The sequence below is a fragment of the Coregonus clupeaformis genome, chromosome 7 (genome assembly GCF_020615455.1).
Source record: "Coregonus clupeaformis isolate EN_2021a chromosome 7, ASM2061545v1, whole genome shotgun sequence".
NCBI classification, from domain to species: domain Eukaryota; kingdom Metazoa; phylum Chordata; class Actinopteri; order Salmoniformes; family Salmonidae; genus Coregonus; species Coregonus clupeaformis.
The window spans coordinates 71,207,232-71,226,065 of record NC_059198.1 but is presented as its reverse complement, the minus strand read 5'-3'; the positions used below and the strand labels follow the sequence as shown (position 1 = coordinate 71,226,065).

Sequence of the window (18,834 nt, the reverse complement as noted above, 5' to 3'; positions counted from 1 at the left end):
AAATGTTCATAAACACAGGACTCCAAGTGCGCCGCTATTATTGCAGAATATTGGAAGTAGGCATTTGGGGACAATAGCCTCTGCGTGCATGGCCTGGTTGACCATGGATGCTGTCAGTCCTGGGCCGTTCCACTTAACATGAACAGTCCATCTTGAGGGTTACGGTAATTACATTGTTACGGTAATGACATGTTGTGCTAATGACATGATAGATGTATGGTTACAGTAATGACAAGACAGATGTGGCAATGGTTTGTGACAGCTTCTGTGTAGGCCTTGTTGTGACCGTGTTACATACGCCTTAGGTCCAGGGGAAGTGATACTGGCTGGGTACTTGTCCATAATGCTATCCATGTGAATTTTTGTTTTGTATCTAGCCTAATATTTATTTCTTGATCCAGTGAGATATTTTGGTTAAGTGAACTGTCAGAATGCCTCTAGACTTACATATTTCATGGCTAACGGAACACAGTTTGACCAGCCAAAGTGAACTGCAGTTGAGTAGTTGAAAGTTAAATCATCAGCACAGAAATACCCCATGCCGTCTCTCACCCTGTTTAGCACTCCTGCTACTAAAACGTGTCCTATTATGAATTTATCCACAACTGTGATCAGATAGATATTGCATCAACCTCTAAACAGATTTGAGAAATTATTTCCAATACCAGTTATAAACGAGATTCATTTTCCCTGTTTATAGGTATTGCCCTGCTCTACCTGCAGTTGCACCGGGTGACCCGCGAGGCCTCCCACCTCCAGAGGGCGCAGGATTATGTGAAGAGGACCCTGAGGATCCTGAACGGCCGCAAGGTCACCTTCCTGTGTGGGGATGCAGGGCCACTGGCCGTTGCTGCCGTGGTGCACCACCGCCTCAAGAACCAGACAGAGAGTCAGGAGTGCCTCACCAAGTAGGGGACTTTAAAAACTCTCTCTCTCTGACTGCAGTAGAAACATTTTTGTTCTGGATTTGTTGCCGGCATTAACACTAGAACCGCCTGGCCATTCCAGCCTATAAGTACCCACTAGAGAACGTTGCCGAGCATCCTCTTTAGCATATGCATCAGATGCATATTAACCCGCAAGGTGTGCAAACATAAACACCAACGCTTGATAAATAGTGCATAAACTATTATAAAGGATTAATTGCATGAAGAGATATTTGTAGAAATATCAATTTAAAACAATTACATCAATAGTTATTTGGATAGAGTCAATGATATATTTTGTGTAATTCAACAAAGTCCTAGAAAAAAGTAGGCCTATAGACTATTTTAATTTTCCTTACAATAAAAACATTAGTGTAATGCATTTGATCAACTTTTATTTGTAGATTCGATTAGTTATAATAATTTACAGCTTCCAGTTACAGCTTCCTTTGACAAAGTAGAAGCTAAAAATATAATCTAACCAGCCAGGTGCACAGGTAAAATTATGCTGTATTCCTAAACAAAAGCACCAGTGCATGAACAATTGTAAAGGATGAATTGCATAAATAAATATTTGTGGAAATATATTAATGACAAGATACAAAAACAATCATTTGTTGATTGTATCGGACACTGTATTGTGCCCTTATACCCGTGCCTTTACACATTAATCAATCTCATCTTCTCTTTATGCTTCGGGTCCACAGTCAGCACACAGCTTTGGGGCTTTGTGTGAGCAAGCCCCACAAACAAATCGGTTGCACTGCACACAGTTTAAGGGCCTTGTTTCATGTGCACTTACCGCAGGTGTGGCGTAATCTCTCTGAAGCGGTTGCGTGGCATGGTCTCTTGGAAAAAGTCCACCCCATACCTATCAAACCAAAATGATTCCACCTCCATGCTCTTTTCGCCCTATGCCCCGTGGACATACAAGAGTGCAATAAATGCTTCGAGTACATCCATAGACATGTGACACGTACTGTTTCCTTTTCTGTGCTCATGAGCGACGGTACAATCTCTGATGTGCTGCAACATCTGCATGTCACACAAACTCGTCACTCTTTTCTATCCAAACTGTGCCATCCCTCCCAGACTCACAGTGGCAGTTGGGATCACCGTCTCCGTTGGCCCTGTTCAGGTTTTTCTGCTGTGAGGCTCAGTTATCGGTGGAGGCTCGAAGTCAACATCAGAATCAGATAAAGACTCATCAGCAACCTCTATTTCAATCTCAATATCCAGATTCCATCTGACTCCAACTCATCTAAATTCTGCAGCATTTGCAATGCTGTCAGTGCGTCCATTCATTTGGTTCTGCTTACCATTGGGACCTACACACATTGTATGTTGTACTCCGTGTCTGATTTGACTCTCCGAGTGGAAATTATATATCATTTCCAGCCTTTCATAATAAAATAATTGTTAAGTTCCCACAAGACAAACTCAAAATGTCACCCATAAATAGCCTGTGCAACACAGGTGAAACACCTTCCCACTAACGAGATGGCAACCAGCACAGGTGTAACACATTCTGGCTAATGAGATGACACCAATCGGTGCGCTCTACATGCTAACATGCTGTACGTGCTAAAAGTCCAACCTCAAAACATAAATGGAAAAACTAAAACCTGTAACACCTCAAACAATTCTTCATCATTACACTATTGTTCTAAATCCAATCATCCTCTTCAACCTCATCATTGATCAATCAAATTCAATCACCCTCTTCACCCTCCTCATCATTCAGTTCATTGAAGTCAAATGCACCATTACCAGTTTCTATCAACCATTCATCCATTGATGACAGAATATACTTTTTTAATTGTAAGTTTATTATGTTACTAGTTTTTGCTTAGCAGCCAGAGAAATGCTGTCGCGTGAGTGGTCATGTGCTGAGTGCATGGACAGCACGGATATTCTTGGAAAAAGTGAAATTTGGAAATAGAGATGCACTTCTTCCATTTTGAGAGTTATTTGACAAAGGTAAGTGTCATAGAAGCTGCAGAATATGCTCTTTCTGACACTATATAGAAATCAAAATGTTTTACCTGCATTTGATTGAAGGAGGATTTGATAAAGTGATGCTCCTTTCCCTGCATCTGTCAATTACAAGATGTGCCCATCTTCATGTAGAATTTGACAACTGATAAACCTAATATTGTCACTCATCAGATTATTGTCAATTTAATCTTAGTCTATAGGCTAACTCCTATTATGTGTGAAATTTAGTTTCGGTACAGTTTAGGTGTAGTTTCGATGGGCCGGCTTTGCAGGCTGACTGGATAGAGGTAAGGTTATATTTTGCATTATTCTAAAGGCCTACTGCAACACATAGCATGTTTTCGTTGCCCTTGCAATACATTTGATTAGTAATAGAGTTATAGTAAATAAAACTGCCCCATAACAGCTTTTTTTACAAAGTAAAACGTAGAAGACAATGGTATCAACCCGCAAGGCTTGTGGTCAAATTATTTGCTGCTGATAAATAGGCATAACACAAACTCATCATTACACTATTGTCTTATAAATTAATTAAACCACTTCAGCCTCCTTATCATTCAGTTAGGCCGAATTTAAATTCAATTGTGAAGTAAGGTGCACAATTATTGCCTATTCATCAATTTGTCAATCATTCAGTGAGGAGAGAGAGAGAAGCATTAGCACCTGGCTGGGTACCAACGTCCTACAGCACATTGTCTTGGCGGGTTAAGTTGGGAATAGGTGTGAAAAAAATCAGGTTTAAAAGACTCTAAATACTTTTCTGTTTGTGATTTTCAAAATTCTGACAAATGAGCAGTGTAAAATACAAACATTTAGGAAAATTCAGGGAATGAGCAGGGCATGGCTTATTGTATTTTTTTGTTTTGTTTTTGACAAAGTCAAAAGTCAGTGACTGTTGGCCTATGGCGGTTCTAGTGTTAACTTGCTGACCTCTTTCTCACTCTTTCTCCCTACCTCCTCCCTCATTTTCTTTATGCTCTCCAACCTTCTCACTCTCTTTCTCTCTCCAATACTCTTTTTCACTGTCTTTGTCTTCTCTCCTTTTAATCTCTACCTTTTCTCACTTGCTCATTTTTACTCTCCACTCTGATTCCTCAGGTGCACTGTGTTCTTCATCATGCACCATTCAGTGAATCCCTACACTATCCAACATGTCAATTGTCCCTAAATTATTTTCAGTCGCAGATCTCCGCTTATCACGGTCAAATGTCTCTCCCGTGGTCTGGGGCTGGAGTGGTGTGTAATGTTGGGTGGGGTGATAGATTGTAGCTAAATTTACTGGCCCTCCCTGCCTCTAGTATTCTAACTGGTTCTGTTAGCACGCTGATGGAACTAACAGTGGAGCTCACAGCAAGGGGCTGATTTAAATGTCTGAACCTCATTACACACACACACACTCTACTCACAAAAGCCCCACCAAAGGCCCTCTTGCTGTCATCAAAGCAGTCTGAGCCCTGAGCCTGCATGTTTTTACATACGTGGGATCCAATTGAATCTAATAAGGGACTGTGACTCAGTCCGCCTCTCTGTTTTGGCCCTCTTTCAAATGTGTTTATTTGTGTTTTAATTTTCGGTTGTGCATTTATTACTGAAATAGTTCTGTTAGTACAGTTTTTTTTTTTTTCTGAGTATACTGTGTGTGTGTGCCTGTCTAACTCTGCGTTAACATGTCTCCTCTCGCCCAGGTTGCTCCAGCTGCAGCGTGGGGTGGTGTCTGCAGACTCTGAGATGCCGGATGAGCTGCTGTACGGGCGGGCCGGCTACCTGTATGCCCTGCTCTATGTCAACAAGGAGATAGGACCAGACACTGTGGATGAGACCACCATCGCCAGGGTTAGAGCAATGAGCATGCCCACACACACACACAGTGGACGGGACCACCATGTCAATTATAGTGCAAGAACACGTCATCTCTAACACGCCGTGAACATTCTGGTTAGCAACCGGGAAAAAAACAACCAAGTCAAATCATAATTTACTATCAGTTATTCGCACAGCACAGAGGGAACAGTATCTAACATTTTTTAAAATTTGATTTTTTATTTAACCAGGCAAGTCAGTTAAGAACAAATTCTTATTTACAATGACGGCCTACACCGGTCAAACCCGGACGACGCTGGGCCAATTGTGCGCAGCCCTATGGGACTCCCAATCACGGCCTGTGTTGTTACAGCCTGGAATCGAACCAGGGTGTCTGTAGTGACGCCTCAAGCACTGAGATGCAGTGCCTTAGACCGCTGCGCCACTCGGGAGCCCAAACATACGCTCTGGCTACTGTCAAGTACTTGTGTGTGTGGGGATTATGTCTGGGATTGTGTGTGTGTGTGAGTACTGGGTAGCGTAGGAGTGGGTATTCTCCAACCCTAGTCCGCCCCCTTGTCTTTCTGGTAGACAGATGGTTATTGGAGGAGCGATGGAACACCTTCCCTGTAGAGCTGTATTTCACACAGAGGTGTAATGGAGAAAAATGTCCCCCATCACAAAAAATATGCACAGTCAAAGCACAGTTTAACTATTCTCTCCCCTCTGGAGGAAAACCTTACAGTGGATACAGCTGGGACTTTTCCATTACGTCTATACTACTGTACTCGGAAACAAAGGTCCCATTTAATCCCATTGGCCTAAATGTACCGTTTGCCTTCCAACGATCAAGGATCAAATCACCTCTTTTATCTGAACCTTAATTGCTAATCGTTAGAAGTTCTGTTCTTCTCGGGCTCCAATGCCTCTGTCATTAACTATAGTAACAGCTCATTAGGAAAGACCTGTATGCTTCTCTCTCTCGCTCTACCACTCTGTTGCCCTCTCTGTCTGTCATCTATATTTTTCCCACTCTTTTTCTCTCCTTCTCTCTGTCTTGTCTCTCCCCTTTTTTATCTCTATCTATCTAATCTATCTATCTAATATACAGTTGAAGTCGGAAGTTTACATACACTTAGGTTGGAGTCATTAAAACTTGTTTTTCAACCACTCCACAAATGTCTTGTTAACAAACTAGTTTTGGCAAGTCGGTTAGGACATCTACTTTGTGCATGACACAAGTAATTTTTCCAACAATTGTTTACAGACAGATTATTTCACTTATAATTCACTGTATCACAATTCCAGTGGGTCAGAAGTTTACATACACTAAGTTGACTGTGCCTTTTAAACAGCTTGGAAAATTCCAGAAAATGATGTCATGGCTTTAGAAACTTCTGATAGGCTAATTGACATCATTTGAGTCAATTGGAGGTGTACATGTGGATGTATTTCAAGGCCTACCTTCAAACTCAGTGCCTCTTTGCTTGATATCATGGGCAAATCAAAAGAAATCAGCCAAGACCTCAGAAAAATATTTGTAGACCTCCACAAGTCTGGTTCATCCTTGGGAGCAATTTCCAAATGCCTGAAGGTACCTCGTTCATCTGTACAAACAATAGTACGCAAGTATAAACACCATGGGACCACGCAGCCATCATACTGCTCAGGAAGGAGACGCGTTATGTCTCCTAGAGATGAACGTACTTTGGTGCGAAAAGTGCAAATCAATCCCAGAACAATAGCAAAGGACCTTGTGAAGATGCTGGAGGAAACAGGTTCAAAAGTATCTATATCCACAGTAAAACAAGTCCTAAATCGACATAACCTGAAAGGCCGCTCAGCAAGGAAGAAGCCACTGCTCCAAAACCGCCATAAAAAAGTCAGACTTCAGTTTGCAACTGCACATGGGGACAAAGATCATACTTTTTGGAGAAATGTCCTCTGGTCTGATGAAACAAAAATAGGAACTGTTTGGCCATAATGACCATCGTTATGTTTGGAGGAAAAAGGGGTAGCTTGCAAGTAGAAGAACACCAACCCAACCGTGAAGCACAGGGGTGGCAGCATCATGCTGTGGGGGTGCTTTGCTGCAGGAGGGAATGGTGCACTTCACAAAATAGATGGCATCATGAGGAAGGAAAATTATGTGGATATATTGAAGCAACATCTCAAGACATCAGTCAGGAAGTTAAAGCTTGGTCGCAAATGGGTCTTCCAAATGGACAATGACCCCAAGCATACTTCCAAAGTTGTGGCAAAACGGCTTAAGGACAACAAAGTCAAGGTATTGGAGTGGCCATCACAAAGCCCTGACCTCAATCCTATAGAAAATGTGTGGGCAGAACTGAAAAACCGTGTGCGAGCAAGGAGGCATACAAACCTGACTCAGTTACACCAGCTTTGTCAGGAGGAATGGGCCAAAATTCTGCCAACTTATTGTGGGAAGCTTGTGGAAGGCTACCCAAAACGTTTGACCCAAGTTAAACAATTCAAAGGCAATGCTACCAAATACTAATTCAGTGTATGTAAACTTCTGACCCACTGGGAATGTGATAAAATAAATAAAAGCTTAAATAAATTATTCTCTCTACTATTATTCTGACATGTCACATTCTTAAAATAAAGTGGTGATCCTAACTGACCTAAGACACGGAACTTTTACTAGGATTAAATGTCAGGAATTGTGAAAAACAGAGTTTAAATGTATTTGGCTAAGGTGTATGTAAACTTCCGACTTCAACTATATCTATCTATCTCTATCTATCTCTTCCACTGTGGAGGTTCAATATGATGCTATTCTTAGCCCCAGTAGAGAGCCCCAGGGCAGGCTAGAGGTAGGCATCAGCCCCCTTCATGCTCCATCAGGACGGGGAGCGAAGGTTCAGGCGAGGGCCCGTAGGGTTTAGGGTAGGCCGGGACGGATGGACCACCTGAGCTTGTGCCCGCTGCCCTTGTCGCCCTCCATCAATTCACCAGTTACTGTCTGACTGTACCCACGTCATAGCACTATGTCAATTCACTGGTTAGTGTGTGCCCACTAGGGCTGACCCCATTTAGTCGGTAGGCTGTTGGTCGACCGAGATTTCTTTAGTTGAGCACTGTACATGGTGTACAAGACACTTGTCTGATTCGTGCCTGTTTGAGTGGACTGATCCATTGTGGAGGCCATGAGGATGGCACAGTCCATCAGTGTAAGACGTGCCACTGAAATTGTATATGGCTATATTAATGTAAGAACAAAGGTGCAAAAATAAAATATTATTTTATAACATGCACTTTCTCCTGCGTTGGATAGCGGTTGCTATCCCACGTTGGATAGCGGTTGCAGTGCGCTTTTGAATTGGCGCCTTTTCCTAGACCATGTTGCTATGTGCATACTAGCAAAGTGAACCAGCATATTGGTGTTGAGAACAATGCGGCGGAGGCAGCAGCGGCATTAGGAGACACGAAAACAGCCCTTTCCTTAATTGTCTAAGAAAAGTGAGGAGAGAGGAAACCTCAACTTAGATCTATAATCAATAGCCTAACTGTTAAATGTGCCTGGCTTTATAAATCATCCATATTTATCTACAGAAATAAGACAGATCCTGCTTCTGTTGCCTGTTTGAGTGTTTGTTAGGCTACTGTATCAATCATTCATTCGTTCATGTCATCACAGAGTCATTCATGATTTGAAATGCAATCAAGCATTTTAGTTTTCAAATAAAATAACAAAGGGATCCTTGAATAATTTGCATAAAACAATAAATAAACCTTTCCATTTCTGAAATTGCATTCAGGAATGAATGCGACAGTTTTTAGTCTTTGCAGTAATAAAGGCTTTACAAAAACAAATAACAAAATGTACAACAGACTCTCTGGTACGTTTATAATTTATTTAGTGTTGTGTACATTGTTCCAAACGGTCAGAAAAATTATATTGTAATCTACCAGCACCTGTTTGGCACACATAATATGCACGCAGCACTTGCTCCATACCTTATTTTTCTTGATCTCCAGTATTTTCCACAACTATTATTCCACACATCTGACATTCCCTTTACCTCCTGCGCAAACAGTAAACATTTCCCCATTTCGAGTTTTTGTCACGTCCTCTGCATCCATTTAGCTGTCTCGTGTTCGGAGTTTGTTATAACCAATTTATTGATGTGATTATTTATGTTATAGGTCAGGCACTATTGGTCACGTGCATGCAATGCATACATTTGTCATGTAAAGAGAGCAAGGGTTGAGGGAATAAGGAATGTTTTTCCTAAACAAATGAGGGATTTCGGTAACAGAACTTTTCAGTCAGAAGTGGCTGTAATTATGTTGCAGCTTCCGCAACACGGACAGCGCGATAAACACTGTTCGTGTTCTGTTGTGGTCACTGCAGCAGGGGACAGCTCTAGTGTCCACAGTGTCCATGTACTGTATATCAATTCACCAGTAGTGCACTGTAACTCAGATGAACGCAGATATGGCCAACAGAGACAGATTTCAGAACATCTACCCTTGTACACTTGGTATTTTTTTGTTCTATCGTTATTTATCACACAGTGTTGCACATTTTATGTGGATTTTTTGCAATGTGGATTTTCTTGCACTTGCATATGCACACACAGTCACACTCATCACATCCCTGTCCTTGGCCATACTGTTGGTTTCCTTGCATCCTCCAAATGAAGATGGATTTCCTCCAGCCCTATATATTCAGTACAGTAGCTGAATTCCCACTGCAGAACACAACTGGGAGAGTGAATTTATTCATCTCCAGCATACCAACTAAGCAATGCTACGGTACACCGTTGACAAATGGCCTGCGCTTTTCTGGGGCCCTGATCGGACAGATATATTATTATGACAAATATAGGTTATGATGCTTTGTGTAGAATAATGATCTGTCGGTTCTGTTTCAGTTATGAGATGGGTTTTCTTCCGCAGTATGAAAGGACAAATATACAATCTGCTGAATGGCTGTTCTCGACGTGTCTTCAGTTCTCTCTTGTTGTTTTCTCTCTCTCCTTTTCTTGTGTTTGAACATTCGTTCTTTTCATTCTGCAGTTGACAGCTTTGTGGCGAGGGAGTCTGAGCTTGCAGGGAAAGAGAGAGCAGCGTTTGTGTTTTTCAAATGTTAGTTTTATTTTGCACTTTGCACAGCCTTACACCTACTCTTGTGACAGATCCATTTTGGAAAAACATCAGAAAGAGGGGAAAAGGTGGAAAACTTCCTTCGCTTCCAAGGCGCCACCCCGTCTTAGACAGAAGAGACACATTTGATATGTTAATGAGTCACACACACGTCCATGCACGCACACACACACACACACACCTGCCACCCCCTCCCTATCTCTATTCCAAAATGGTCTGGTCTGTTTTTGCCTTCTCTTTTTGCCTCTAGCCAAACGAGAGCTTACTTATCTAATCCCATTCTGTCATAGCTGTGTACTGTACAGCAACACAAGATGAAGACAGACAGACACAGCTCCTATCTCTCAGACCACATTGAAACACTGCTCTAGTCTATCTAGTCACAACTATTTTTCCCTGTGACGTCTTCCCAAACAGCTGCAGGCATTTGTTTGACATGCTAGGCTGTGATTTTAATTAGTTCTATAAACAAATTAATTCCCACTAAATTACATAGCCTTCCCTGTGGGTGAAACAATTTGATGGCTTATGAATGAGTCCCTGTGAATTAATGTGTTGTGTGTTTTAGGGGCGAGGGATTTGAAGAGAGAGGAGTTACAATGGTGTGAATGAGAGGAGTTGGGAATGGATGGATGTTGGTTGAGAGACTTTATGGTTGGTATTAAATGGAGGTGGGTTGAGGCTGTAAGGTTTGTATTTTTGTATTTATGAAGGATCCCCATTAGCTGCTCCCAAGGCAGCAGCTACTCTTCCTGGGGTCCAGCAACATTAAGACAGTTATATACAATTTAAAATATTTCATAACACTTTTCACAACGCATTAAGGTTGGTTTTGAATGAAGGTGGGTTGAGAGACTATGGTTGGTAATGAATGGAGGTTGGTTGGGAGACTATGGTTGACAGTAATGCCTTAATGCCATGATTGTGAATCTAGGAAGCTGTGATTGCACGGCACCTGTCTCTCTGGTCGTTCTTGGGACAGACCTGAACAGACTTATTCCTACTGTTCTACGTTGCTGATACAATCTGATAGTGCTGGAGCTATATTATAGCCATAGCTATTTGCTGGTCAGTGTAATACCGCATAAGAAGTTCTAATGTATTTTTTAAGCTTGGTCAGTGAGGACCATTGAGCTATCGGTCCCTCCTCTCCAGTGTGGCCCTGCCCTGCCTGCCTCTCTCCTGCCTCACTGACACAGCCCTTCCAGGAGACCTAGAGGGTGAGCAGAGCGCTGAGTGGGGTTGCCACTGAGAGCAGAAATGGCCCTGAGTCTGCAGTTTCCCCCTGTGCAGCCCCCAGTTCACCGTCTCCAGGGATACGACTGTGAGGGGGGGAGGGAGGAAGTCAGGGGAGAGAGGAGGAGTACTGCAGCAGCCCTTCCCTTTATGACAAGGTGGATTTACGATGAGCACTCACACACACACAAACAAACAAACAAACAAACAAACACACACACTTGCTCACTCCTAGGCCCTATAAAATCAGTTTTTCTAAATTCCCTTTTCTTCGTTTTGTTTTTCCAGGTTTCTGTTTTTCAGGTTTTCGCTCTCAAATTTGTTTTGTTGGGAAAACAACAATGCTTGTCCACAACAATGCTTAAACCACATCAGGAGATCACTTTTGAGGTCTGGGAAAAATCTAAGAAATTTTTACATTTGGGTGTAGTTACCCTTAAATTCAACTGGGCACCAGCCAGAGACTGTTGTTTGGTTAGCAGTGTTAGTTGATTTCCTACTAATTTCAATACATTTTTGAATATTGTTGAATTCTGTTATAATGACTGGATTCTGTGACGCCTCCGGGTTTTCCGCAAAGCAGATTTTATAGGGACCTATATTCCCATAGATCCATACTGCCCCCACAGTCCTCCCTCCCTCCCTCCCTCCCTCCCTCTATAGAGACAGATCTGTACAGCAGCTCATCCATAGCTCAGCAGCTCCCTGGCCAACAGCTCCAGTTCACTTAAAGGAAATCCATATCGCACCTGTTTTCTCCTATCAAAAGAAGACCGAACCTCATTTGAATAAGAGTAGGGGGGGTTGCACTTGTCAGTCATTCTGCTGTGTGTGTGGAGGAGGTGGATGTGTGTGTCCAGTCACTCGAGAATAAGATTGATGAGCTTCGTTCGAGAGTCTCCTATCAGAGAGATTTGAAAAGCTGCAATATTATATGTCTTACTGAAACGTGGCTGGATGATGACGCTATGCACGTAGTACTCGGTGGATTCTCCATGCAGTGTCAGGATCATAAAGGAGGTGGAGTGTGTTTTTTCATAAATAGCAACTGGTGTGCTGCTTTAAGTGTGAAGGAAATCTCGAGCATTTGTTCACCTGATATACAGTGGGGGAAAAAAGTATTTAGTCAGCCACCAATTGTGCATGTTCTCCCACTTAAAAAGATGAGAGAGGCCTGTAATTTTCATCATAGGTACACGTCAACTATGACAGACACAAAATGAGAAAAAATAATCCAGAAAATCACATTGTAGGATTTTTAATGAATTTATTTGCAAATTATGGTGGAAAATAAGTATTTGGTCAACAAAAAAGTTTCTCAATACTTTGTTATATACCCTTTGTTGGCAATGACACAGGTCAAACGTTTTCTGTAAGTCTTCACAAGGTTTTCACACACTGTTGCTGGTATTTTGGCCCATTCCTCCATGCAGATCTCCTCTAGAGCAGTGATGTTTTGGGGCTGTCGCTGGGCAACACGGACTTTCAACTCCCTCCAAAGATTTTCTATGGGGTTGAGATCTGGAGACTGGCTAGGCCACTCCAGGACCTTGAAATGCTTCTTACGAAGCCACTCCTTTGTTGCCCGGGCGGTGTGTTTGGGATCTTTGTCATGCTGAAAGACCCAGCCACGTTTCATCTTCAATGCCCTTGCTGATGGAAGGAGGTTTTCACTCAAAATCTCACGATACATGGCCCCATTCATTCTTTCCTTTACACGGATCAGTCGTCCTGGTCCCTTTGCAGAAAAACAGCCCCAAAGCATGATGTTTCCACCCCCATGCTTCACAGTAGGTATGGTGTTCTTTGGTTGCAACTCAGCATTCTTTGTCCTCCAAACACAACGAGTTGAGTTTTTACCAAAAAGTTCTATTTTTGTTTCATCTGACCATATGACATTCTCCCAATCCTCTTCTGGATCATCCAAATGCACTCTAGCAAACTTCAGACGGGCCTGGACATGTACTGGCTTAAGCAGGGGGACACGTCTGGCACTGCAGGATTTGAGTCCCTGGCGGCATAGTGTGTTACTGATGGTAGGCTTTGTTACTTTGGTCCCAGCTCTCTGCAGGTAATTCACTAGGTCCCCCCGTGTGGTTCTGGGATTTTTGCTCACCGTTCTTGTGATCATTTTGACCCCACGGGGTGAGATCTTGCGTGGAGCCCCAGATCGAGGGAGATTATCAGTGGTCTTGTATGACTTCCATTTCCTAATAATTGCTCCCACAGTTGATTTCTTCAAACCAAGCTGCTTACCTATTGCAGATTCAGTCTTCCCAGCCTGGTGCAGGTCTACAATTTTGTTTCTGGTGTCCTTTGACAGCTCTTTGGTCTTGGCCATAGTGGAGTTTGGAGTGTGACTGTTTGAGGTTGTGGACAGGTGTCTTTTATACTGATAACAAGTTCAAACAGGTGCCATTAATACAGGTAACGAGTGGAGGACAGAGGAGCCTCTTAAAGAAGAAGTTACAGGTCTGTGAGAGCCAGAAATCTTGCTTGTTTGTAGGTGACCAAATACTTATTTTCCACCATAATTTGCAAATAAAATCATAAAAAATCCTACAATGTGATTTTCTTAATTTTTTTTTCCTCAATTTGTCTGTCATAGTTGACGTGTACCTATGATGAAAATTACAGGCCTCTCTCATCTTTTTAAGTGGGAGAACTTGCACAATTGGTGGCTGACTAAATACTTTTTTCCCCCACTGTAGAATACCTCATGGTAAGCTGCAGACCCTTTTATCTACCAAGAGAGTTCTCATCTGTAATTATCACGGCTGTCTACATCCCGCCCCAAGCCAACACCACTCTGGCCCCCAAGGAACTGTATGGGGCCATAAAAAAAAAATGCTCACCCAGAGGCAGCGTTTCTGGTGGGCATAGACTTTAATGCGGGAAACTTAAACGTCCAAGTGGCGCAGTGGTCTAAGGCACTGCATCGCAGTGCTAGCTGTGCCACTAGAGATCCTGGTTCGAATCCAGGCTCTGTTGTAGCCGGCCGCGACCGGGAGACCCATGGGGCGGCGCACAATTGGCACAGCGTCGTCCAGGGTAGGGGAGGGAATGGCCGGCAGGGATATAGCTCAGTTGGTAGAGCATGGTGTTTGCAACACCATGGTTGTGGGCTCGATTCCCACAGGGGGCCAGTATAAAAAAAAAAAAAAAACATGAAAAAAAGTATGCACTCACTAACTATAAGTCGCTCTGGATAAGAGCGTCTGCTAAATGACTTAAATGTAAATGTTAAACCCGTCCTACCTCACCTCTACCAACACGTCTCCTGCGCCACTAGGGGCGGAAAAACTATAGACCACTTTTTATTCTACCCAGAGACATGTACACAAGGCCCTCCCTCATTCCCTTCGGCAAATCTGACCATGACTCCATTCTCCTGCTTCCTGCTTACAAACAAGAGCTCAAACAGGAAGCACCAGTGATGCGCTCAATATGGAAGTGGTCGGATGAAGCAGACGCAAGACTACAAGACTGTTTTGCTTCATCAATAAATACATAGACGATGTTGTCCCCACAGTGACTATAAGAACGTATCCAAACCAAAAACCATGGATTATAGGCAATATCTGCGCTGGGCCAAAGGCTAGAGTTAACGCTTACAAGGAACGGGACACGGACATGGACACATACAAGAAAGCCCGCTACGACCTCCGACGAGACATCAAACATGCAAAAAGACAATATAGGAGGTGGAATCCTATTACACCGGCGCCGATGCTTGTAGACGATAACGGATTACAAAGGGAAACCCAGGCATGAGTTGCCCAGCGACACAGAACTCTCAAACGAGTTAAGTGCATTTTATGCTCGCTTCGAGGAATATAAAACAGTGCCTTGCGTGAAAGCCCCTGTTTTTCTGAATGACTGTGTGATCTCGCTCTCTGTGGACGATGTGAGCAAAACGTTTAAACAGGTTTACAATCACAAGGCCGCACGGAATACCAGGGCACTTTCTCAAAGCATGCGCAGACCAGCTGGCAAGTGTCTTCACAGACATTTTCAATCTCTCCTTGTCCCAGTCTGTAATTCCAACATGTTTCAAGCTGAACACTATTGTCCCTGTTCCCAAGAGCACCAAGGTAACCTGCCTAAATGACTATCCCCCTGTAGCACATCTGTAATTATGAAGTGCATTGAAAGGCTGTTCATGACACCATCATCGCAGACACTGTCACAATAATTTATATCTCTAATTCAACCTAAGCTTGAATCATTACCAGAGGTTGTAAGGCTCTGGTTTTAATCATAAATTATTCAAGGTCCACAACCAGCAAGAATGATCTGTATTTTTATTCATGGAGAGCTCTGGCGCCAAAAACCCATACATACTGTTTTATACCCCTTGACACACAAAGGCACTTTGCTCCGCCCACCTTTAGGAGGCTTTTTTTAACCCGTTTTCTCAGTCCCCTTCACCCTGGAATGTTTAGTCCCGCCCCCCTCTGTTAGTGGGTTGCCACTACATTATAACTCTAACACCGTTCACACATTTATACTGTATTTGGGGTGAAATCCTTTAGTCATTATTCTTAAAATACAAATTAATCTAACAGACACCCTAGACCCACTCCAATTCACATACCGCCCCAACAGATCCACAGGTGACGCAATCTCAATTGCACTTCGCACTGCCCTTTCCCACCTGGACAAGAGGGGAATACCTATGTGAGAATGCTGTTCATAGACTACAGCTCAGCGTTTAACACCATAGTCCCCTCCAAGCTCATCACCAAGCTAGGGACCCTAGGACTGAACCACTCCCTCTGCAACTGGATCCTGGACTTCCTGAGGGCCGGCCCCAGGTGGTGAGGGAATGCAACATCACCTCCGCCACACTGACCCTCAACACAGGGGTCCCTCAGGGGTGTGTACTTAGTCCCCTCCTGTACTCCCTGTTCACCCACGACTGTATGGCCACGCACGACTCCAACACTATCATCAAGTTGCTGACGCCACAACGGTGGTAGGCCTGATCACAGACGGCAATGACTCAGCATACAGGGAGGACGTCAGAGACTTAACAGTGTGGTGCCAGGACAACAACCGCTCCCTCAACGTCAGTAAGACCAATGAGCTGATCGTGGACTATAGGAGAAAGAGGGGAGCACATGCCCCCATCCACAACGAAGGGGCTGTTGTGGAGCGGATCGAGAGCTTCAAGTTCCTTGGCATCCACATCACTAAGGACCTAACATGGTCTACACACACCCGCACAGTCGTGAAGAGGGCACGGCAGCGCCTCTCCCCCCTCAGGCTGAAAAGATTTGGCATGGGCCCTCGGATCCTCAAAGTTATACAGCTGCACCATCGAGAGCATCTTGACTGGCTGCATCACCACTTGGTATGGCAAATGCACCGCCATTGACTGCAAAGTGCTACAGAGGGTGGTGCGGACAGCCTAGTACATCACGGCAGCCGAGCTCCCTGCCATCCAGGACCGCTATGTCAGGCAGTGTCAAAAGAAGGCCCAAAAAATTGGCAGACTCCAGCCACCCAAGCAATAGACTGTTCACTCTGCTGCCGTCCGGCAAACGGTACCAGAGCATCGGCTCTTGGACCAACAGGCTCCGAGACAGCTTCTACCCCCAAGCCATAAAACTGCTAAATAGCCAGACTGCTAAATAGTCAATTAATGTTACCCGAACTATCTGCACTGACTCTATCTTGCACTGACCCTACGCACACTCACTAGACAATATATACAAACCATTTACTCACTCAAACACACTACATTGACACTCACACACAAAACCCACACACACACACACACACACACACACACACAGAACGACACAACACAAACACACATACACACACACACACTTTTACACTCATCATTTGCTGCTCTGTTCTTTATTTTACTCTAATTATTATCTGTCCTGATGCCTAGTCACTTTACTCTGCCTTCATGTACATATCTACCTCAAATACCTTGTACCTCTGCACATTGATCTGGTACTGGTACTCCCTGTATATAGCTCCACATTGATCTTATACTGGTACTCCCTGTATATAGTTCCACATTGATCTGATACTGGTACTCCCTGTATATAGCTCCACATTGATCTGGTACTGGTACTCCCTGTATATAGCTCCACATTGATCTGGTACTGGTATAGAGAGACTGCAAATTCTTTCAAACAACACTTTATTATAAGATTTGCAAAAATGGAGCGGTTAACTATGCACTTCAACAGTTGCGCAGTTAAGGCCCAATGAATCATAGCTGGGTCTCAACTTTCATAGAAAAAATACAACCTCTTATCTACATGGCAGATAGCAGATGTGCAGAAACAGGTCCTGGGAACAGAGTTGTAAAATGTAATTTAGCTCATCTGTGTATATCAAGATAGCTGATATCGCCACAATTTCTCTGTTCCTCCCTGCACTTGAATAAGAAAAGGAGAGCCGCACACTCTAGGAGCTCAGATGCAATCATTTAATAACCAACGTTTCGACAGACAAGCTGGCTTGAACGTTGGTTATTAGGTTATTAAAAAGTGTTCTACTCCGTTAGCCAGCACCTCCCCTAAATAGTTGTGCGTTTCTTTCGCCTCCCTGCACTTCCCACATAGCTAAATTCCTGCCGATTGTAAACAAAGGAAGGAGGTCACATACTGCAGTCGCACCCAAGCAGCTATAAATCTGTACGCTCAGATGTATGACTAAGTCACACAAGACAAGCTTGTATCAGTAACAAATACTAGCATAAACAGCATAGTATGTCTAATTTAAACAACAGAGTATTTAATTAAATAATTTCCTCCACAGTACTCCCTGTATATAGCTCCATTCTTGTGTATTTTATTTTATATCTCTTGTGTTACTATTTTATTTTAAAACTCTGTTGTTGGGAAGGGCTCGTAAGCAAGCATTTCACGGTAAAGTCTACACCAGTTGTATTCGGCGCATGTGACAAATACAATTTTGTCTGTCTGTGTGTGTGTGTGTGTGTGTGTGTGTGTGTGTGTGTGTGTGTGTGTGTGTAAAGCATTTTAACACGCTTGTGTAAATGTCAAGCTACCTTCTACGTTTTACAGAACCTCTCAAATGATACGGTGTATTAAACTATGTTTTCCCCCTGTCAGTAAAGTGTCTAATATGCCAAGCCACCTGGTAAAGATACGTAAATACTGCAGCTGCAGGTTCATAAAACCTATAATAATATGAATCAGTTATTACATAAAGCCATGTCTTTTATCTGCTCTACAATCATTAGTCATCGTCATGAAATCCCCACCCTGATCAGTATGTAGTACATTAGGTGTCTGGCTGTGGGGGGAGAGGGCTTCAGCCCAGGATGTGGTCTGTGTCTGTGTGTGTCCCTGTGAGAATGTGTGGTTGTGTGTCCGTGTGGTTGTGTCCGTGTAAGTGTCTGTTCGTGTGTTGTTTTTCTGTGTGTCCTCAGCCCAGAATGTGAGGGGAGGGAGTGATTTAAAGTGCTCTACAGACAGTCTCCTGTATAGAGTCTAGACGACCTGTGTGTGTGTGTGTGTGTGTGTGTGTAAAACACCAGGACATGTCTGTCTGCTGCCTGCCTGTGTCCCTCCTGTTCTGTTCGATCTGCCTCACACCGGGTACTAATGCATATATGCATACCAATGTGCGTGCACACGTGTGTTCAGACGCACGCACTCTCTTTCTCTCTCAGCCTCAAGTCTGCATACTAACGGCAGGGTACAGGGAGCAGGAGCAGAGATCTGTCAGATCACATTTTCTCTTTCTG

At 43.4% G+C, this 18,834-nt stretch overlaps 1 protein-coding gene across 2 annotated transcripts in view; it reads left to right on the top strand.

Moving 5' to 3' along the window:
* Window positions 1-18,834, top strand: part of LOC121569132 (lanC-like protein 2) — a 51,204-nt gene that overhangs the window by 19,823 nt on the left and 12,547 nt on the right. For both annotated transcript variants that reach the window (XM_041879792.2, XM_045221510.1), the window contains 2 exons: window positions 701-908; window positions 4,610-4,757. In XM_041879792.2, the coding sequence (XP_041735726.1) occupies window positions 701-908; window positions 4,610-4,757 (356 nt within the window). The remainder of the gene's footprint in view (window positions 1-700; window positions 909-4,609; window positions 4,758-18,834) is intronic.